At 57.8% G+C, this 22,532-nt stretch overlaps 1 protein-coding gene across 1 annotated transcript; it reads right to left on the bottom strand.

Moving 5' to 3' along the window:
* Positions 1–717: 717 nt before the first annotated feature.
* On the bottom strand, positions 718–21,242 carry VOLCADRAFT_104545 (uncharacterized protein; the record flags this gene model as incomplete). The annotated part of the gene is made up of 23 exons (XM_002949868.1): positions 718–1,776; positions 2,113–2,529; positions 2,876–3,193; positions 3,571–3,723; positions 3,778–4,467; positions 4,746–4,994; positions 5,338–5,760; positions 6,169–6,919; positions 7,805–8,422; positions 9,594–9,732; positions 10,687–10,819; positions 11,446–11,614; positions 11,974–12,198; positions 12,676–13,375; positions 13,867–14,308; positions 14,728–14,826; positions 15,131–16,150; positions 16,486–16,711; positions 17,159–19,313; positions 19,533–19,791; positions 20,015–20,254; positions 20,749–20,868; positions 21,147–21,242. 23 exons carry the CDS (start codon positions 21,240–21,242, stop codon positions 718–720), a joined length of 10,701 nt encoding a protein of 3,566 aa, XP_002949914.1.
* Positions 21,243–22,532: the final 1,290 nt, after the last annotated feature.

Genomic DNA, 22,532 nt, shown 5'->3' with positions numbered 1-22,532 from the left:
GAGACCCCCGACACTGTCGGGAGCGTGAGATATGGCTAGCTGCTGAGATGTGAGTTGAGGTCACAGTTGATGGACCGAGATTCGCACGCTGGATTGGTGGCGATTGCTGAACCCTCTGTCTCAGCGAATGTTCGGGTGACTGGATGAGGAGGGATCCTAGAAGGCAAGATCAACCGCCTTGGACTTGCAGTTCGTGTGGCGGAGTACAGTGTGGTAATGGTGGATGGTGCTGTATGGTGATTGATCGTAGGCGTGACATGAATTCAAGTGGCCCAGAAGCCTCCCACTCTGTAACAACAATAGCTGACCAGCCAGGGCGACCAGCCACACAACTTTTTCGTTATTAGCTTTAGCCTGGACGTCTCTCTCTGTCGTCCGTCACTCCAGCCAGTACATATAGTGTAGCTGCAGCAATTGCAATATTAAAAGTCCTTTTCATGCACTGGATCACCCACACCATCTAATTTGCTGCCAAGATAAACTAATGTGGAAGGAACGACATCTCCGAGAAGTATGGAAAGAAGTCTTGTTGAGTCTTCATGTACATGGAAAACGTTGCATCCAAAACAGATATGATTGGATGGATTCTGTTCGCGTGCGGGGCCCCAGCCTCCTCCACGCCGTCACCGTCAGTGCTAATGCCAAACCGGCCTGCCAAGACAACTGTCGCGCTAAGTACTTAGACGATGCCTACAGTGCCGTCCTTCGGCCACACTCCTAGCTACTGCGCGGCCGCTTCCCGCTGCCACCGCCGCCACCACGCCGCCTCCCAGCCTGCTTCAACTGCCTTGCGCTCCGCTCCCGCTTCATCAACTCCAGTTTACGCTGGCGACCCTCGGCCTTTCTCGCATTGTGCCGCAACCGCGCCGACGCCGCTGCCGCAGGATCCAGCATGCCACGCATTGCCGTACGCCGCTTCCGCTCCGCACGCAGCCCGCGGACGTGCTCCCTCGCGGCATTGTACGATGCCAACAACACCTCGCTGCCCACCAGGCTTCGCAAATGTGCCATCACCTCCTCCGCCAGCTGTCGTACATCTTCCGGCACCCGGCTGTTGCCTGCAGCGGCAGTCACGCCACTGTGGCGTGCCGCGGCTTCGCCAGCCGCGGCTTCCGAAATACGATACAGCGGCCTCAACAAGACTGGCAAATGCGGTGCGATGGCTTCGGCGCCCAAGGCCGACGCGGCGGCTGCAATCCAGCGCAGTCCGGCGGCACGTTGCCGGGTACGAGTCCACCGGGCGTCATCGGCGAGGCGAGCCATGCGCCGTACGAGGCCACGCAGTGTAAAGGCACGCCGCTGCACCTGCGTCGCCATGCTGATGCCATCAACCTCGTCGTCTGCAGCGTCATCTGCCGCCTCTGCGGCAGCAGCACCCGCCGCATCCTCCTCCTCTTCAACCATTTCCCTATCGGCAGCAGCTTCCCCGACCCCACCGTCTTCCTCTTCAACGTCCTCGTGTTCGTCACCCTCCCCATCCCCACCAACACCACCATGGCTCCTACGCCGTCGCTTCTCCCTGCCCTCGTCCACGCCATCCTCCCCGTCATCATCGTCATCCGTATTTTCCCCGCGCCTCTCCGCGGCCATGCCATGTGGGGCCGCTGAGCCGTTGGCCCCGGTAGCTCCGGAACCAGGATCCAAAGCATCCGCGATGACAACTCGTGACCGTTTTCGGGACGGCTGACCGTTAGGTTCCTGATTCCCCTGGTGCTGCATTGACTCGACGGACTCGCTTTGGAGATGTACGGAGAGACTAACGAGACACTTGACAGCCTGTGCGTGGCGTGAGGACGAGGGGGTCACCTTGCCTCTGACCTGCTTACACTGGGGTTTTAGCTGCATGGCTCCCATGCATCACGCTTACAGGCGCGTCCATTCAAGCCCATGGGAGCCTAAGCTGATCAACTCCAAATCGGTGGGGTGAGGTTTCAGCAGGTACGACCTTCGTGTTCGGCGTAACGGCTAAAACGGTCATGCGCCAACACATCCCAACCACCCCAAACTGCTAACCTGCATACTTCCAGTTCGGTCATCCAATGTCACCCCGTTTCTCCATCCCACTTCATCTTCCCTTCGTCCCCTTCCCTTCCACTTCACAGCCCTGCTCACCTGTAGGCACGTCGGCTCATCAGCCGCCTCACACTCGAGCTGAAGGAAAAACGCAAACGCCAGCTGCCCCGCACGGCCCGGCCGCGCCGCCATAAGGCCCCCGCATACCCGCGGCGCCGCCAGACCGTACCCTACCAGCCGAGCCGCTGCTTTGCGGACCCACATGTGACGATGCAGCAGCAGCCTTACAGTAGCCTCCCAGAGCTCCGGAACCAATGGCGGGGCAGCGGCTGACGCCGGGGCCCGACCCGTGGGCCACGCCAACGCCGAGCTCGCTTGCGCCGCCACCTTCTCCAGCAATAGGAGGCAGTAGTAGGCCTCCTGCCAGCCCGGGCACGCAGCTTCAGCGTCTGCGGACTCCTCGTCGAGTGACGTGACCCATGGGTCTTCTTCACCGCCGTCAGCACCCAAGGCCACCTGAATAAACCGACGAATGAACGAGGGCGTGCGAGGAGCACTGAGCACAAGAAGGTGCATGACGACGTAATTAACGCTTCATATCGGAAGAAGAACACGACAGCCCCCCAAATGCAAAACCCTTGTTATCCTAAGACAGGAAACGGCGGTGCACCGTGTAGGGGCCACCAGCCAACCAAAGAAATATCGGAAGGTTTTGTGCGACCGGTTCGGTATAGCATTATGCTATTATGGCGTCTGCGAAGGGGTCGGTCGGTCAATATGTGTCCAATGTTATTAAAGGGAAGGGGAGGATAGAGCCGTCCCGGCATCATATGGTACCATGTGGTGCAAACCTAGAGCTCACCTGGCGCTCCAAAATCCTCAACACCCCGGGCGCCACCTCCGCCAACCGCTTCGCGAACTTTGCCCCCTCCACCTCCGCTACAATGCCCAGCGTCTGCGCCGCTGCGCGCCGCAACACCGCGTCCTGCGCGCTGCCTCCGCTGCCACCTCCTCCCCTCTCTAGCCACGCGCGGCAGTAGCTGACCGCCTTGTTCAGATGCTCCGCTTCCAGCCGGAGGAGGAGGGACCTCAGGACGTCGCCGGCGGCAGCGCGGGCTTTGGCAGACGAGTCGCTGACCAGGCGCACCACGAGCGGCATCAGCAGCACATCGGCCTGAGCCTGCGGCATTTCCGGTGCAAAGACCCATCAGAACATATTACAATCATAACAGATATCGTGCAGAAATATGTGTAAGGTGGAACGACCATGGCAGCGTCCATTCGCACAGAGGTCATTTGGGAGGAGGTCGACGGGCCGGCTGGCCGCCAAGTTCGATATCGTGAAACATCCGTAAATTGTTCTGGCCGCCCTTTCCCCCTTTCCCTTAACCAGCGCCCCCGCCTTCACCCCCACCACCTCGTTTTGGATTACAGCGAACTGGTGCTTTGCACGTCAACGGTTGACCGACTGCATGATGACTTGTTGCCATTTTTTGAGTAAAACGAGAGTAAAACCTCCCAGCCCAGCCCAGCCGAGTCCAGCCTCGCTCACCCCACCTGCAGCACCTCCTGGGGAAATTTAGCCACCACCTGCCCCATCATGTCCAGAACCTGCAGTCGCCCGCTTTCGTACTCGTACTCCAAATTCGCCAACAAAAAGCCCACGTGCTGCCGCAACCGTTGGGGTCCCAATGGAAAATCCAACAGAAACTGCAGCAGTGCCACCCCACAGGCGGTCCGTACAGGTGCCGCCTGGCTGCGCACCATAATCTGCTGCACACGATCCATCACGTCGTACACCTCCGGTACGATGACACGTCGGCCGAGCAACGCGCGCAGCAGCGCAAACGAGGTCGGCTGTGCGCCCGCGTCGCCCAGGTCCTCGAAGGCCCAACGAAGCAGAAATCGCAGCTGGGCAGTTGTGGGCTGGTAGGCGTCGCAATCACGGAGAAGCGCCGCCAGGAGTCGGAAGCACTCCTGTGCGATGGGGTGACGAATGTTAGGGACCTTCTTCAGCAGCGCCGTCAGCGCGGCGCCGGCGGAGGGCGCCGCCGCTGCCATGGATGGTAGCGGCAGCGGAACCACATGCGCCAGCGTGCGCAACGCAAGGCTGACGCAGCCAGCGTGACGGCTTCGGAGCGATCGTACGAGCAACGGCAACGCTGGATCTAGCAGCACCATGAGCTCCGGGGACCGGCCCGTCAGGGCGCCACGTTTGACGCCGCTGTGCAGCAGTGTCAAGCAAAACTCAAGAATGAGGGTTTCATGGAGAGCGGCGCGCTCGTCGCCGGCAGCACCAGCGGCGGCGGCAGCAGCCGCTGCCACAGCCGCAGCTGCAGGCGCCAGCCCGGCGGCGGCGCTGGCGGCGGGACCGACGGCGGCCTTGGCGCGGGCCCGTGCGGCCTCCTCCCTGGAGAGGCAACCCTCCATAATTCCCACCACCAGAGCCATAATCTGCGCAAAAGACAAAACTTCAGGGACTGAAGGGAAAAAAACCCAAACCCACATAGTGTACAAAAAACACTCCTAAAAACTCTCATCTAGTAACCAAAGGTAACAGGGAGGAATCTTAAGGATGGGCCTGGGGCGATCTAGAGAGGGTGAAAGGAATAAAAAAGGGAAAAAAGACACCGGCTCTCCGCGACCATCCCATCCCCTACCGGTGCCTCATCTGCCCCAACCGGCCACCGCAACCAGCCCTAGGCCCCATTCCAACCCGCAGCACCACCCACCGGCTTTGGTCCCGCTGTGGGATTGGTCCTCAAGCCGCGTGCAGCGAACTGGAGCAGCTGTGTCAGCTTGGCCCTAATTGTCGGCTGGCCCGCGAGATGGAGCCTATCGGTGACAAGGCTGAGCAGCAAACGCATGTGGGTGGAGAAGGTGATGCCGGAGGCGAGCAGCTGGTAGGCCTCATTGGCACGGCAACGCTTGGCTTCCTTGTACTGAGCGGCAAAGGTAGTCACTTCCTTGGCTTCCGAAACCTGCAATCATGACCCATGGGTCGTCCAGGTCGTACATCACAACGGTTAGGTTAATCAGGGGCTCGTGTGGGTCAAGAGGTTCTGGGGTTCAAGACTTCAAAAGTCGTGACGTCGTCCAGAGGCTTGGGGGGGAGCGGGAAGGAGGTAACAAGAAGGAGAAAGCGCAAGAAGAAAAATGTGTCGACAGCGCAGCGGGGATAGTAGAAAAGTAGAGAGGCATCGCTCCAAGATGCACTCCGGCGGTTGGAAGCTGCTGACAAGCAAGACCCTAAAAGACAAGGGGCTTAAGTGAATGCTTACAACGCGAGGGACAGGGGTCGTCATATGTCATAGCCGTGCTTACCTCCCCAAAGAGATCTGCTTCGATCAGCGGCAGGCACAGCTCAATACTCTCGTCCAAAAACCCCACACCGCCGCCATCATCTTCCTCCTCCTTGCCGCCGCCCTCAGCACCCCCGTCCTCGTCATCCACGTCGTATCCCTGCGGCGCCGCGTCGTCGCCGCCGCCTGCGGGCTCCGCTACCGCCGCTGCCGCCGCCGCCGCCGCGCTCTCGCCATGCGCTACCTTAACCACGGCCTCGAGTACGGCATGCAATGTATAGCCGATCACGTGTGCTGTAAAGCCGCGGTCCGGCAGGGATGCACGAAGCACGTGACAGGCGTACGGCAGGTAGCGCGGCCCAAGCTCTGCCATCATGGAGACCAGTACGGCACGTACGTCATCGCGAACGCGCTGAATCCTTGATCTCAATAAGTTGGCGACGCCCTGCAGGAAGAATGCCCCCAAAGGAGAGCCGGGAGAGAAGCCAGGAAGGATAATCCCCAGGCGCATGGTACGACGAAGAGGCAGCTAAGAGACGCGCATGGGGGGAACCACTTCCTAGCCCGGTCAATCCTTTTCCAAACCCGGACAGACCCGTCCTAAACCCAAACATCCTTGTAATGCAAAGCCCATAGGCATTTTCTCGTGCAGAACAGCTTGTATTGTAACAAGTGGACGTAACAAGGGGTCCTTACAACACCTCTCCTTAAGACCCTTCCAAAGTTGTATCCCCTATTGCCATCCCCGGCAAGGCCGTAGGAACAACCCCCAACACTGGACCTTGTTCACCCCCTCATCCAGTGCTGCACTGCACAGACACCCCGCTGAAGTACGACCCGCGAGGGGGCTCACCTGCAGAGCGCGAGGAAGCTCTGCACGCTCCGCCGCCGGCGGCAGCAGCTTGAGCAGCTTCACAAGCGCCAAAGCCACCGGCGCCCGGACCGACGCCGCCTCCTCATCGTCACCTCGCTTCCGCTCCACCAGTTGCTCATGCAGCGCAGGCAGAACACGCACCAACAGGGAACGCTGTACGGCACGAGCCTCCGTCGCGGCGTCGTACACTGCCACCGCGGCCGCCACGTCGTCCTCATCTGCCTCGTCGTCCTGGTTTTGAGCAGCCCCCTGGCCCCCACCGCCGTTCTTCTCCTCCTCCATCTCCTCCCCACCATCTTCCTTTGGAAGAGGGAAGTGGAAATTGTCGAGGATGGCACACACCGCTCGGATGAGGGGCTTGGCGGGCTGTGTTCGCATCATCCGCATAAACTGGTTCAAGAGCTGCTCGTACTGCGGCCATGGCAGCGTCGCTGCCACCGCGCCCAGCGCCGTGATGGCGGCGTCGGTAACGTTCGCTTCTTTGTCCACGTCAGACTGTTTCTTGTCGTGCGCACGTATGTCGCCGCCGCCGCCACCGGCGCCCTCTTCGATGAACTGGTGGAGTAAGGGCACGATGACGTCCATAAGGCAGCGGCCCAGGAGTGATGGCGGCGCCACCGCTACCGCCGCTGGCGAGGCGGCACTGGGTGTACAAGTTGCCATGTTAGTAGTCGTCGCGGCTTGTTGAGTCTTGAGTAGCTTGGTCAGCTTCGTTAGGGCTCGCGTGCGCCTGGAGGAGGCGCGGGGTGTAGGGAGGGGTATCAGACATTAAGTTAAATTTGGATGAAACTACAAAAAGCTACAAAAAGCACAATACGTAAATCGTGCCAAAGTTGTACTCTGACGACAGTTGTGCGCCTGCAGCATGCATGGCGACAGTTAGGCGACCTCGTAGTTGTGTCCCTAACTGAGTTCGGTTGTCCATGGTGCTTGATTCCCAGCATCCCCGCTGAGCCTTCGTTATCACACCACACCGGTACCGGGCCGTCCTCATGTCCAAAAAGAAGGGGTTATCCCGTAGCAGCTAGAGCTGTGCCGAGCAGGTAAGAGGTGTGCTCCTGGTCGGTTGCGAGTTTGCGGGGGTTGCCATTGGGCCACACATACAGTGTTGCGAGAGGTTCGGTTTATGCGCCAGCGAGGTCCTCAGAGGAATACATTGGAACAGCGCAAGTTTCTCCTCTACACGGCAGACCGTAAAATCCTGTCCACTGTGTATAAAGAAATCACCTTGCAAGGCATCAGAGATTTTGATTTTCACTGTACTTTAATGGATCATTTTCCATTGTCACAATTTTGATAGATCATCATATGCCAAGCAAGCGCTTCTCGTTACATGAATACCAGTCCTAAATGTGCACATCTCGTAACATCATGTCAGGATATCTGTCTTGAACAAGATTCGAACCGGTGCCCCCCTTATGATACCATGCCCGAAGTCTGGAGACATAGCTCCCAACAGCGATGAAACAAACATGACAATGCCAATACTTGTACGACCAGCTAATCCAAATCTCCCCGGCCATTTGCACATCAGCTCCTGCCCCGTCAAGGTACCTGGTAGTCTTGCACCGGGACTTGCATGGCGGCCCATCCATGCACCCGCCCGCCGACCCACCTGTGGCTCTGCAGGTGCGCAACATTGTGGAAGAAATCCGTCTCCACATCGTCACTCAGCAACGGCGTGAGGACATCAAACCGGCGCGGCAGTGCCACCACCAGCGACCGCAGCAGCGTCAGGTGCTCCTGCCGTACCGCCAAACTGGGCGAGCACAGCTGGCTCTTGATCTGCGGGTACAAGACTCGGCCCGTCAGGCGAAGAAGGCTTTCTGGCGGGTCCACCGCCGCTCCAGCTCCAGTGCCCATGTCGGCAGAGGCCTCCGCCGCCGCCAGCGCCTCCACCAAATTACCCAACGCCGCTGCCGCCGCTTGACGCAGCGCCAAATCGCTAGCGTTGCGCAAATCGTACAAGGACGTCAGCAACAGCGGCAGCGCCTGCAAACGGTCCATGTCACCCCATGCCGCTGCCGTCAGGCTGCCGTACGCCGCCAGACGGCGGTCGTAGTCGACCTCGTCGAGTGCCGCCGGTGACCAGGCCGTCAGCTCCGTCAGCAGCGCCGCTGTGCGGGTCATGTGCGGCAGCAACCTCGCGACCGCACCGTACGCCGCCGCCAGCTGCGCGCGCGCGTCACGAGCTGTCAGGCGGATAGCCCACATGGACATTGCCTCGCAGTACCTGTACAGAAATCACAGGATTTTGCACAAATACTAGTTTGTTACGCGCGAATTCAAAAGGCAATCGGGAAGTGCCATGACCACCATGAGCTTCAGATTTCTTGTGCATGCGTACGTTTTCATGTGCGCCGTTTTCATGTCCTGGGCTCAGAAGGTTGCTTCGAAGTAGTTCTCATCACGTGTCATTTTTTCAGACAACGGTGAAATAATGTAAAAAGATCATCATAGCCCAGGATGCCGCATAGCCTTATGGCGCACACATGCGCACATAAGTCCACTGTTCCGTTAGCTTCATATAGAACCAGTCGTAATGCCAACATGAGCGTCGCCTAAGCGGCTGAAAGACGTCGTTAAAGTACATCAAGGGGGGACGCGCATGCGGAGCCATTGCTCAATCCGGGCAACCTTCGGTCGTGCAAGTAAACACTAGAAGAGAGCTTGAACCAGATTTACACACAGAGGTATTGACTTACGCTTTACGCTTAGATAAAAAGGAGGTGCCAAATCAAATAGACTTCGGAAATAAGACTTGTGAAGGGTGTTTGCAACGCAAGGGCGTGGCCTGAAGGTACTAAGGAGGAGTTTCGGTGTAAGTGCGATTTTTTTATCACGTCTCAATTCCAGACAACAGTGAAATATCTTGAAACTCATCATTGCACCTCCCTCTAGGGATCTTGCAGCCTTTAAGGATTCCCAACTGCGTCGTCAAGCCCGCTCTTCTGTGCGTCCCTCTCCACGCGCCAACAAGTACCAACGTCCCCCCAACCCCCCAAGACCAACACAAGAAACGTAACAACACGACGTGGACCGCGTCGCTGGTCACATGGTGCTGCCAGGCCGGTGTGGCACGGAGTTCACCTCGGTACCAATCATGGCCAACCTTATCTTATGGCTTACACTACACGATGCTTGGTTCGGGTGCGGACAGCAGTTCACGGATCCACGGATTCACTCGACAGGACCAAAACGCACCAAATGCAGTACTCAGGCAAACAGGCACAGAGTGCTGCACAGCACTGCACACAGTTCTGTGATGACCTGTTTTGCATTTCCACACAATTCCACGAAACGCAACAAGCACAAAAAGTAGACAGCAGGAACGCATCATCGCGCATAAACAGCACAACTCCATTCCACCTGCATCTAATCTCTCTCTATCTGGCACCACGCACCTCGCCACGGCGTCCTCAGGAAGGTCTCCGAGTCGTAGCCGGCCCCACAACGCAGCCAGCGCACCCAGCGCCCGGCTGATACCGCCCTCGTCCAGCCGGCCTGACTTACTAGAGGAACGCTGTCGCGCACTGCGGGCACCTTGGATTGGCAACAGCAACAGCAACAGCAGCCGTATTAGGAACCACACGGTATAGGAATAGGCAGGATGAATGCGGAAGTCAAAGCTTGGGTTTCAAGTTTTAAGCTATGCACAGCAGCAGCGGCAACGAGGACGGGTGAGGTTTGCTGGCTTATGGCGTTCGGGCGCTAGGGTCGTCAGGCGAGCGGAAGGACATGTGTAAGAGATTTGTACGAGGTACACACCATGAAGGGAGGTTTGGGGGGCGCATTACAACACGCACACAAACCATCTGCGGGAAACAGACGCGCGGCCTGGGGAGCAAGGAAGGAAATGTTGGGTGGAAAACCTAGGAAGGGAAGGGAGAGGGGTGTCGCAGCCGTGACGACCCCACAGGCGAAACTGCACTAGGAAGCCCCACAGTCCTGGGCTCAGAAGGTTGCTTCGAAGTAGTTCTCATCACGTGTCATTTTTTCAGACAACGGTGAAATAATGTAAAGAGATCATCATAGCCCAGGATGGCACATAGCCTTATGTGTTGTACATGCGCTTGTGCCCACAGTCAACATTCCACACGTGCATACAGATGGATGTAATAGAAAATTCTACCACGTCGCTGGACTGCGGAGCATGCTTCGATATAAAAGTTGTCCCGGTATCATCTACCCTCTTCTCGTGGCTCGGACATCATAACATATGCAAAAACGTGCACACCCTTACGCGCACAGGTGCAAGAACGTCCACGCATGCACCTGGAGGCGGAAGCCCCTCTACCGGAACAGGGTACCGTTGCTGTTGCGGTTGTTGCTGCTGTGCCTGCAGCTGCTGCTCCTTCCGTCTGATTGGCCCTGGTGCTGTTGTGGCAGCACAAATTACCCTAGCTGCTGTGTCTGCTGCTGTGTCGCTCATGGTCGACCCGCACTGCGCACCCCAGCACCCCAGCGAGCCAACAGCCGCTCACTAGCGCCACTCACCGGCCTGGGTCAGCAGGGCCACCAAGGAGTCCGCCAGGCTCCTGGCCAGCTCCGAATCCGTCACGAAACCACCCAACCGCTCCAAAATGGCCAACTCCCGGTGCGCAGTGGAAGTAGGCGGCCGACGACGGGCCTGTGTGTACCGCGGCAAAACAAACGGTGGTGAGTATCGTGTAGTGTAGAGTAGCTGTAGTTTTTAAGTATACTGGTTAAGTGTGTATGGTTTGAATTACATCACATGCTTTAGCGTAGCGAAGCAGTTTGCAGAGCAGTGGAATCCAGCAGCAAGCCAAGTTTAACCGTGTTCCTTCATGCACTGCAGCGCTGCGGGGAGCATTGCGGGAACCGTTGGGGCGTTAAATACGAAAGTGTGAAAGCTTCGATAGCAGCGGCCGGTTCCTCGACAAGTGCTCACCCAAGTTCTGGGCGTGGTGCGGCTACAGCAATGATACACCGCCTAGGTAAAAAGTATATTCGTAATTTTTCTACTTCACGCAGCGTTGTATTGAGTGTAGCACTTCAATTCCGCCATATCATCCTACGCCACCGCTGCGTGTGGCAGCGTCTAGTTTTACCGCAGTCTGCCCTTCTGTTTCCTCGCCTTGTAGCTTCTTGAGGGTCAACATCGAAACACATCGGACACAATCTCGGCTGGCCCAGCCACATAACCAAATCCGCAACCCCCTCAACCCTTCCGCGAACGCAGCCTTCTCTTCTCACAAGCAAATGCAATCCCCTCCCCATAACCCGAGTCCTCACCCGTCCGCGCCCGTTCCCAGCCAGCTGCCGCTGCTGCTGCTGCTGCCAGCTCTCCGCAATCACACAGTGCAGCGCCCGCAGCACGTCAGGCAGGCATGGCAGCAAAATCCGACGCAGCAGCCGCTCACCGCAGCCCAGCACCCCGTCCAACACGTCCAGCACCGTCGCCCTGTCGTTCGGAAGGCAAATACCATTTCACGTGGCAGGTGCGTACGACAGATGGCTAGGCCTGGTGCCTCTCCGCCAAAATCCCTCATCTCACCAGACCCCGGGGCCTCCAACCCTCATAAACGCATGCGACCTAAGCGAATCGTAAATTCCGTTTTCCAACTATTCCCCCCCCCTATGTACGTTCCATGACCCCCTATTCCCGTCCATAACCGCCCTAAATCCAAAGCGCAATGACAAACCCACCCGTCCCCATACCTGCCTTTTATATATATCCCAGAACGTCCTCAAAGCCCAAATATCAAAAATCTAATCCAATGTCCGTATACCCCCAAAGCCCCTTCTGCCTTTGTGCCTTACCTCACGACCTCCGTGCATCTCCCGGAGCTCAGCATCGCGACCACCCCTCGTATGAGGCTACTGCCCAAGCCTTGCACCCGCCACTTCTCCTTCGCCCGCGCCGGAGCTGCTCCCACTCCGGTGCCACAGACCCGTGGGTCGCCCCCATTGCCACCCTCCTCTTCGTCGCTGTCCTTATCGTAATCGATGGCGTTGGAGGCGGTGGCCGTGACCGCTGCCGCCGCCCTGGCGGCTGAGGCGGCAGGTCGGACCAGTGACAGCGTGGCGTCGGGTACGTAAGGCATGTCGCCCAGCACCCTCGCCAAGCCAGGACTCAGCGACAGGGACAAGACGCACTCCAGTAACGGGGGTTCCCTGAAGGCCACATGTGACAAAGACAAACCCCGCCGCGAACATCTTAACAACATCAACACCATCGACGAGGATGTTAAGGCAACGGATGGAAACCGCAACGGGAAACTATCCGCATAAGATGTATGTGTGTGTAAAATATAGATATCTCTTTTTGCTGGAATGGAAGTCATATGCAGAGTCGTCATATGTGGGGAAACGGGACGGGTCACAAGCAGAATGGTTTTGTGTATATCAGCAGTGAAACAGTGAAAGAGGAGTGCTGCTGCTGATGGGGAGTAGGCCAGGGCGTATTCACAGACCCGCGGGTCACGTGTGGGATGATCTCAGCGCCTGACGCATGTGCCTTACTTGCTGCTTGCCGCCTCAAATTGAAGCCTCGGAATGAGCGGCTGTACGGCAGGTAAAAACACGTCCCACAGCTCATTGTAGTCAGCCGAGGTGGAGGCGGGAAAGCGCAGCCATACTTGCGCCAGCAGCCGCAACGCGGAGGAGCGAACCTCGCGATGACGCTCCAGGGGGCCCAGCTCCGCCGCTGCCTCTTCCTCCTCTCCTTCCGAACCGCTGCTGCTATCGTTGCCGTCGCCGCCGACGCCACCCTTGGCCTCGGCGTTGCTACCCCCGGCACCCGCCTGCTTAACTGCTCCCAATTCACAGGCTCCAGAGCCTTTCATTGTCTTGTTCCTGATGTCTTTCTTCTTGACCTTGTCCTTCTTCTCCTCTGCAGATTCCGTGGCTTTAGAGCCGGCCTCTTGGTTCTTGCTGCCGCCACTTCTGCCGCCCACGTCGTCGCCATCATCGTCATCAGTGCCGTCGTCATCATCGGACACATCATCACCGTCTCCTCGATCGTCCTGTTCGGCCATCTGTACGTCTGTCAACGACTCCCGCGCCGCCGCCGCCCCTACACCTTCCTCCTCCTCGCCGCCGCCAGCGGCATGAGCATTCGTGATTGCGGCGGTGGCTGTAGTAAGCAATCGCAGCGTAATGCCGAGCATTACCGGCAGGAACGGCTCCAAACCGTGGCCCAGATGCGACAACAGGTCCTCAACTGCGGGGTGCGGGGTTTGATTCGAACACGCGACTTCACTTCGTTGCAAAACGTTATAAAACTCTTGAATGGGGAAACTGTTTCCAAACACGTACGCAAGCTTTCAAACCACCACAACTCCACTGTGCTTTTACCTGATCCGTTGCCAAACACGCAACATTTTCCAACCCACCGTAACCCACCCAAAGTACATGTCAGATGTCTTATGCGCCACCCACCCATACCTCCACAGCAAAACCCCTGGATCTGGTCCCGGACAGCTAACCCCGGTCCCTCGCCCTCACCCACAACTGCTCCTCAAACCTGCAAGCTCCATAAGCATTAGACACACACACACACACACAACACACAACACACACACACACAACACACACACACAAAACACACACACACACAAAACACACACGCACACACACAACACACACACGCACACGCGCGAGAAAAAATCGCGGCTCACATAATTAACGAACACAAGAAAAGAGAAAACTCACATGCGTTCAGGAAGCCCACTTTGCGACGAGCTGGCAGCGCATCCAGCGCCGCCTGGTCCACCGCCGCCAACCACCATCCCACCCCACGGCCCAGCATCGGCGCACTCCACCAAGGTGGCGGAATCAACCGGTAGCGGTTCAAGTCCTCGGCTCCGGCGGCAGCACGGAGCGCAGGCGCCTCCTCGGGTGCCATAAACGCCGCCGCCATGGGCTCCAACAAAAGCTCCAACAGCGGTCGGAGTTCCTCAGATCGGAGGTTAGCGAGGAAGTTGAGGATGGCGGCGCGGGCGCTGCCGGGTGCGCCTCGACCGCCCAGTCGGCCGCTGCGTTTCCGCATCTTTGGAAACAGAATGCGGATGAGCAGGGGGATGAGTCCGGGACGAGCCTCTTCTCCCACACCGCCATCGGCACCGGGTGCCACGGGGAAGATGGCAAGCTCTTCCTACAGGTAAGGGTGGGAGGAAGAAGTACTTGAGTTGGGGGAACACGGTTGAGGGTCATTTTGGAGGGGAGATGCCCTGAATGACAGCGTTGTTTTCGATGGGAGATCCGTTTTGTAGGATCTTGTGATTCGAAACGGAATTGAAGAGGTTGGCGGAGATGAGGTTCGAAAGACTGAAAAAACATTCCGGCTGTTGTCCTCAGGGCTGCTCCCTTCTTCCACGATATCATCACCTGCAAATGACCCTTTAATTTGACCTTTTTCCGAGACACTAAAGTAAAACATTCCGATGTTCCAATATCCCGCCGTTAAAACCTTCCTCGTCCCGTTGAGAGCTTCCTTCATACACGGTAAAAGATATTATATGATGTTCCGGTGTTTCAGAAACTCCATTACATTGGAAATCCACACAATCTTACCCGCAATGTGGCATCGTCGGCCAGTCGATCCAGGCGGTCCGCCATCTCGGGGGGCAGCCAGCGGAAGCGGAACGGCCGGAGACAGCGCAGCGCCGCCACCTGTAAAGCTTATCGTGAACATGTGCGAGAGGGGGACGCGGGAGAGAAATCTGGTGATTAAAAAATCCTCCAAGGTACATCAAATGTTCACAGGATCTAGCTTCAACGCGGAAAGAAAGACCATTCAACCCAAGTACGAGCACGTACATGGGTGGTGAGAATGAGAGATGCATGGAGATGGAAAAGAGGAAGGGAGGGTCGCGTGGTTCATATACGCATTCGGCGATTGTAACTGCAGAAATAGTCAGCTTACTGTGCTGTATTTCGCAAGTAGGGTGTACGGTGTACGACGCACCGTACGCACCTGTATGCCAGAGTCGGACTCCAGCAGGTGACTGGACACCGCCCTCTGCAGCTCCTCACTTCGATACAACCCCCGGACGCCCCGCAAGCCAGCCACCAGCTTCAGCCAGTCCAATAAACCCGCACGCCACGTCTTGCCGCCAATGCGAGACAGCACGCTGACGCCGGAAGGCCCAGCGGCAGCAGTTGCCGCCACCACGGCTGTTGCCGCCGCCGCCACCTCCGGCGGCGGCGGCGTGGGCGGCTCCGCATCCCCCGCAACTGCAGCCTTCCTGCCTTTCGGCAGCTTCCGCTTGGCCGTGATAACGGCGGCGGTGGCGGCGACGTCAGAAGAGCAGCCCGCAGACGCGTGGGACTGCCGGCGCTGTTTCAGTTCCTCGTCATCGTCTTCCTGGCCGCCAACTGACCCATGGGTCATAGGAGGCGCTGTCGTTGCCGGCCCGGTATCTCCGCTTGTGCGTGGTTTCTTGCGCGGCCGAGTAACAGCGGCTGTGGCAATGGTGGAAGCGGCAGCTGCTGGCGGCGGTGCTTCTACAACAGCCGCGGCGGCGCGGGCAGCCGTGACGGCGGCCTCCACATCACCTTCGCCGTCATCGAAGTGACTGCCACGTGCTGCAGTGTACTCCAAGAACAGCGGCACCCAATCCCTGGAGTGTTGCTCAACCGTACTGTACGGCGCCGCCGCCATAGCTCGCAGCACGTGGCTCAGTCGGTTCTGCGGATCCGTCACGCCGCCGGTGGCCTGCGGTGTACCCGCGCGTACGGCAGAGTTGTAACGCTCATCCAGCTTCTCGATCCGCGAGGCATCCTGCGACACTGGCAGCTCTTCGCGTAGCGGCACGGCAGTAATCGCCGCGCTGATGGCGGCGCTGCTGTGATGGCGGCCGCGGCGGCGGCCGCCGCCGCGGCCGGCACCAGTCGCCGCCGACGGCCCGCTGCCAACAGCGGCGGAAGATACGTTTCCAGAGAGAAGTTGATCTTGGGAGGACTTCAGGAAGGAAAACACGATGGGCCATGACTCCTGCGATGATGGCAAAGACATGGAGGTTATAACTGCAGAACTTGTACAATGACGTAATCATGGCTGGCACCTTGGAAGGGTGAGCAACTCTAGGTGTATTACACACATGCACACGCGCACACACACATAGACACTCGCGCGCGAACACATGACGACGAACAGATCATTGCCCCTCCCGAAATGCCAGTGCATCAATTTACGCTCATACCCAAACAACTTTAATGGAGGAGCTGTGCATGCGTATGTGAAAGCAAACGCAGAAACCAAAACTTATAAAAAAGACACTGGTGGGATCAGCCTCTATTAGAGGTCCGAAAGAACACCTCGTCACACACCTGCGCTCGAAACTCCAGACACGCAGCAAGGGCCTGGCTGGCGGGCTGCCAGAGGGGGCTAAAGCGAATGTACAACACGCCCACCATGCCGTACGCAAAGGCTGGGACCAGGAACTCTGGAATCCTGCGTTCCGGGAAGAGGGCCGGGATTGCACGAATGATGCAAGAAGAAGAAGAAGAAGAAGAAGCAAAGACACCAAAGCGACTTCCAAAGCCATGTGTGCATCTGCGTGTGCATGTGCATGTGTGTTGGAAGCGGCATGAAGGTCAATACTTAGCAAGAGACACAGACGCACATACACACACATACACCTCATCCTGCAGTGGGAAAAGAGCAGAACAGCACTCATTAAAGTTATTCTGTCAGGCAGTATGAAGTCAGCCGGTGTCACATCATTACCATACCACCCATAAGCCACAACGAAAAAACATCTAGAACATACATCTGATGATGCTCGTGACGCTTTCTCCCCTTCATCTCCCAACCCCCAGTGACCTTCTGCCGCTGATGGCCCATGCCAAGGTTGCAGGTGCATGCACACACTTTTCCTTGCTTTCCTTGTCCGTCCTCAAAATGCCCTTCTAGTACTGGGCATTCACAGACAAACGAACAAACAAACAAAAGCACGTTCTTGCATTACATGCAGACTGACACACAGATGCAAACACGCACCGATTGTACTCCAGGTACGTCTTCAGGCGACCCATAGCCACTGTCCACTTGCGTCCACTCTCAATTGTGAAGGGCCGACTGTTGATGCCGTACAGCACCTCAAGGAGGTCACATCGCGGCGCCGAGCTGCCGCCGCCGCCGCCTGAGCCGGCCGCAGAGGCCGCGGAGTCGCCGCCCCGCTCGCGTTTCTGCTGCTGCTTGTGTTGCTTCTGCTTCGCAACAGCCTCGGAAACTGCAGTGGATTCCTTAGTCTCGGTGCCAATGATCTGGAGCGTCGGTTGATCAAAGCAGCACAGCAGGCGCAGTACGGCCGCGCGCAGCGGCTGCGACTCGTGCGCCAGCAGCGGCGCCAGGTGCCGTACCAACTGCCGCAACCGTGATTCCGACAGCAACTCCCGTGCCATGTCGAGGATAGCGCCAGAGCCCATGGCGGTAGCGCCACCGCTGCTGCCGTGCACGCTAGCGCGTACGGCAGACAGCAGCGACCCTGCAGCCCGGATACTGGCGTAATCGGCGCCAAAAGAAGGCGATCCGGCCGTGACCTCTGCCTTTTCCTTCTGCCCCTCCTGCTGCTGCACCCGGTCCTGTTGGCCTTGGTTTAATCGATCCATGACCCAGTTTAAAGTGGTCTCCGCCGCTGTCACTAGCGACAGCGGCAATTCAGACTGCTGCTGCCGCTGTAGCAGCTCCGCCAGCAACTCCGTGGCTGTAGCGCGTAGTAGTAGCAAGCTGGCCTCCGCAGCGTCGTCGGCAGGAGCGCTGTCAGCGTCCGCGCGCCGGCGCTTGGCCTGCCTCCGCTGCGCCGATACTTCGAAATCCTGCAATGCCGACGACGACGCGTCCAGGACTTGCTCACAAATACTGATAGCCTGCAAGTCATTCTCGCAGGCATGCTTAAGCAGCGACACGGCGGCCCATGCCTCCGAAGCGACCCGTGGGTCAATGGTGACCGTTGTGTTGACGCCCGCTGACGTCCGTCGCCATCCCGTCGCCAAAGCGCGCACGTGCGCCGCCAGGCGCACACCGTGAGGCTGTGCCGTCAGCAGCAGCGGCAGGCCCACGGGTCGCCCGCAGTCCTGCTGTAGCAGCTCGCACAGGTCCCGCAGGAGCAGCAATGCCGAACCCGCATCATCCCGCTGCTGCGGCCCGGATTGCGGCTGCTCCTCGAGTTGCTGCTCCTGCTCAGCTGGCGGTAGCCTTTCAACCCCCATGATGAAGCGGCCCAGACAGCCCATCATCTGCGGCGCAAACAGGCGTGCAATCTCCGGCCCCGCCGGCGGCACCATCAGAGACTTTACAAAGGGCAGCGCCTCCGTCGCCAGAGGCCGGCTGAAGCACGGAGCCCAAGATACCGCGCAGCGGCCCAGCACCTCCGGCCCTTCGCTCGCGCCGACGGCCTTCAAGTGGCCATACACTACGCCACGCACCAGCTCCAGAACCGCGTACGACAATGACACATCCATCAGATCGTCGCCGTAGCTGTCCTCGTCATCGTTGTACACACCGGCAGCAGGAGTGCGACTGGGGCTGGCGTCAGGGCTACTACTACTGCCGCTACCGCCAGGCGAGGACATGACGTCTGTGGAGCTGTCTCCCCCACGATGAAGGACGCTTGCAGGTGCCGCTGCCGCCGTAGAGGGGATCCACACGGCGGGCTGCATCAGACGGCCAAGCAGCTCCATCAGCGGCTTGTAGGTTTCTACCCGGCTACCCCTGAAGTACCCCACAGCCTGAGCCACAAGCAGTAGCGCACGGCCTAGGCTGCGAGCGGCGACAGCTACAGCGCTGCCGCTGGCACCCGCCGCGTCCGCAAGGACCTCAAACGCGCGAAGGCGTGCATTCGTCTCCCCCAGCAATGCATTCCAGAGCTCCTCTCCCTTGCCGCGTCGGAGGTGGTCTAGAAGCCGCGCCAACGCGACCCTCGCGACGGCGGCCGCCCGAGCGCGTAGCTGCTCTTGGCTCACGGCGACGCGGTGAAGCGGCGACGGCTCCGCTGAAGCGGCAGCGGCGCTGCTGCTGCCCACTGCCATGGCTGCGGTGGGCCGCAGGTCGCCAGGCTGTAGCAGGTCTTCCTTGAAGAGCAGCTGTAGCACTTGGGGTGCACGGCTGTGGAGGCCGTGGGACACACCTAGGACCGACTCCGCCAATAACAGTCCTGTGACCAAGAGAATAATCAGGCATTAACAAGCTTAGTTTGTTGAGTTGGTTAGCTCAGCTTGTTGTTAACGGTTTGTCGGTAACGTAGGTTGGCAAGGATCTCGTAAAAAATCAGCTATGCCGGAATTCGTTTTCAGACTTGTTGTTCCAACAAAGTCATGTGTTCGTTTCTGTTCTGCTAGCCACATGCAGTGCGCGCGTATTTCTCTGCCCTCACCAGCGCCATCGATTCGTTCAGGAGTGGGTCGTACAGCTTGCTCAGCCAGTACGGCCCGTACACCGGACCGCAGGGCTGCAGCATTCGGAGCAGATCGCAGCAGAAACCCAACCGCCTGGGCCGCAAATTGCCGTACATAGTCGGCGTGATGGTAACGCAGCGGCGCCGTCACGCGCAACGCTGTCGGAAGGTCCGCCGCCAGGTGCCGTACGAGATGCTTGCAAATGTACGACACGCATGTGAAGATGGCCTCCAAGGACTGTACAAAGTTTGTTTCGGGGTGGTGATGGAGGGTGGGTTGGGCGAGATTAAAAAGCGGTGACGAGAAGGGGGCGTGATGTCCATTCCTTCTTCATGTCACGAGTTCCAGACCAACGTTCCGAAACCCCCAAATCCCAAATCACCATAGGTGCCCGCTCTTCCTTCCGTACAACCCCCTGTGGTGCTGTACGTTCCCCCCGTCCCCTTGCATGCTGCCGCACCTCTGGTTCACGTTCTGCGCCCCCGTTTAGCAGCTGTACGATTCGCCGTATTGCCTTGGGCAGTAACGGCAGAAATTGCTGCTGCAGGTCGCGGGCTAGGCGGGAGAGCAAGTCCAGAAGGGCTGGCAGGGACAGACGGGCTGAGGGCTCCAGGGAGCCCAGCAAGATGCGGAAAATGTCATCTTTGTGGTGAAGCAGCAGCGGAAGCGACTGACTCAGCGGCTGAACCTCCGCGGCGGCCTAGGGGTCGTCGGCGTTGGGTGTGAGTAAATGTATTGCAATGGGAGAGGAATGAAGCTAGGGCAACGAAATGGGGATGCATCATAAGCTGGCTTAGATCTACGGGCGCCGTTGCGGGTATGATGGTGCTGGATGCAGACGATGGTGTAAAGCCGTAAAAGGAGAGCGCAGTTAGGTAACCATGATAGAGACCGATGCCAATTCCGTATTATTTACAACTTCATGCAGATGCAAATGGATGCCCATGTGCTGTGCACAACGGAAACGGGGTTGCAGAGGTGGAAGAAAGGACCCCATAAGGGAAACCATATGGGTTGAGAGGGTGCCTTGCCTTGACCCATATGGACAGGGAAAAGGGGAAAGGAGGGGTACTCGAGGGGAAATGAGCTAGGAAAGTTTCCGTGCCCGAGGCAAGGGGGGGAAGAGGCAGTGGATGGGGACAAAACAAGGGGCCGCCCAGGATACCAGGCGCGCCCCCTGCAATATGGCCGCACCTGCAGGAAGTGTGCTGCGCTATTTAACTCTCTCCAATGCGCCAATCCGTCTGCCAGCCATGAGCCCGAAGACGGCTCCGACTTGACGGGCCCAAGTCGCTTGTAGACATCGACCTCAACCTAGGGGAGGACGGAAACGCAGCAGAGCTTCAAGGGACGCCCGTGAAAACAGCTGCGAGGTTGTCGATGTGCGGTTATTAGCCAGGACAGGTTTTCACGGGCGAAGACGTCCGCACAGCGGCATGCGACGGCGCCGACAGTTTGTTAATCCCCGCAAGATAAAGCTTAGGGGTATCTACAGGCAACGGCTATCGATGCGGACTATGTTCGAAACGACAGACATGGCTTTGACGCGATAGATATTGTCGCCAAGGGAGACTACGGCGGCGGCGTCGCACCTCAGACACCCGCTCCGCAAATGTCTTAAAACGAAATCGTTTCTGCCGTGGGACATTCGGTACATTTGGAAGACTCTCCTCCTCCGAATCTGACATTCTCTCTCGCAAATGTAATTTTTAAGCAGGCGCAGAGATAGCAACTGAGGTGTTCGAAAAGGATTCCATTATTAGATTTTCGTGTTAAATTGCAAAAAACAAAAGAAATGTAGGCTCATACAGAAGGCAAATAAGGCCAATACAAAAACTCAAATCCAATGGTAAACTTGCAGTATCTTGAGCAACATAGTCCAGCATCCCTTAGATGGGTCGAACAGAAACTTCATTACACTTCGCTTTGGTTGCGTTCAGTAGCTGAAATTGCTCCGAAACTTCGTACGGATCAACTGTCCCCGTTGGCGGTTGTCCATCAAGTTCTGTGATGTCCTGAAGGCAAGGCGACCCTATGGCTCGGATATATCGGGTACCATATAGCCATCAGCGTAGGACTGTATACATGTAAATCACGCCGGTCGTCCTGGACAAATACCCAGATATCAGAACCCGAAACGTTGGGCTGTCCCCTGACCAGGGCAAAATATTTCCGGGCGTTATTATAAATGTACTTATTCCCTGGAATCTCTGTGCTTTGGTCTACTCGTCCTGACGCTGTTTCACCACCACCCGCTTGTTTGAGCAAGATTTCCGTGAATACGCTGCATGCCTGGCCGCACCGTTTTACACCCAAGATAAATATGATTGAAGCATAATGGTGGCACCGCAATCCCTAAAGTATGATGTTGGCACCGCATCCCGCCTGGGCTGCTCCCTTGATTTTGCGCGTTGTGGTTGCTTGCGCTCGCCGCTGATGCCTCCAACCCTGTCCCTCGTGCGACGCCCAGTATCCTGTTAGTGCCTCGGAAACATGGATCTCAAGCGCAATACGTGATGCAGCGATGTTGGCGTTGAGATGCCATTCGGCGACGTAAAGCTTCCAACACGCATGCACGCGCCAGAGTCTCCATGAAGAGGCCATGGAGCCATGCGCAACGGTGTGTGTCGACCCAGACGCCAATAAGGCCGTGGTGTGTATCCGGGGCCATTAAGCCCAAATCAGGCGGGTGCTTTGCGGTTGGTGGTTGGTGGTTTCTGTGGGAGAGAACGTCTGCTGGATGTGTCCTGATATCTTCAGGCCAGGTTCACATATGTGCTGAGATCACTTGGTGGCGCTTTGGAAAGGGATTCAAAGGCAGTTTCGGAGCTTAGGTTGGACCACAAGATTTCCGGTTGCAGATTCCGTACTCTGCATTTTTAACCTAACCCGGTTGAAGCACACCTTGTTGGATTGCTTTGCCTCCATTAGCTCCCTGGGGACTGCAAAACCCATGAGTAACTTGTACTCCCGTAGGC

The sequence above is a fragment of the Volvox carteri genome (assembly GCF_000143455.1).
Source record: "Volvox carteri f. nagariensis unplaced genomic scaffold VOLCAscaffold_16, whole genome shotgun sequence".
NCBI lineage: Eukaryota > Viridiplantae > Chlorophyta > Chlorophyceae > Chlamydomonadales > Volvocaceae > Volvox > Volvox carteri.
This window is presented reverse-complemented; position numbering and strand designations above follow the sequence as displayed.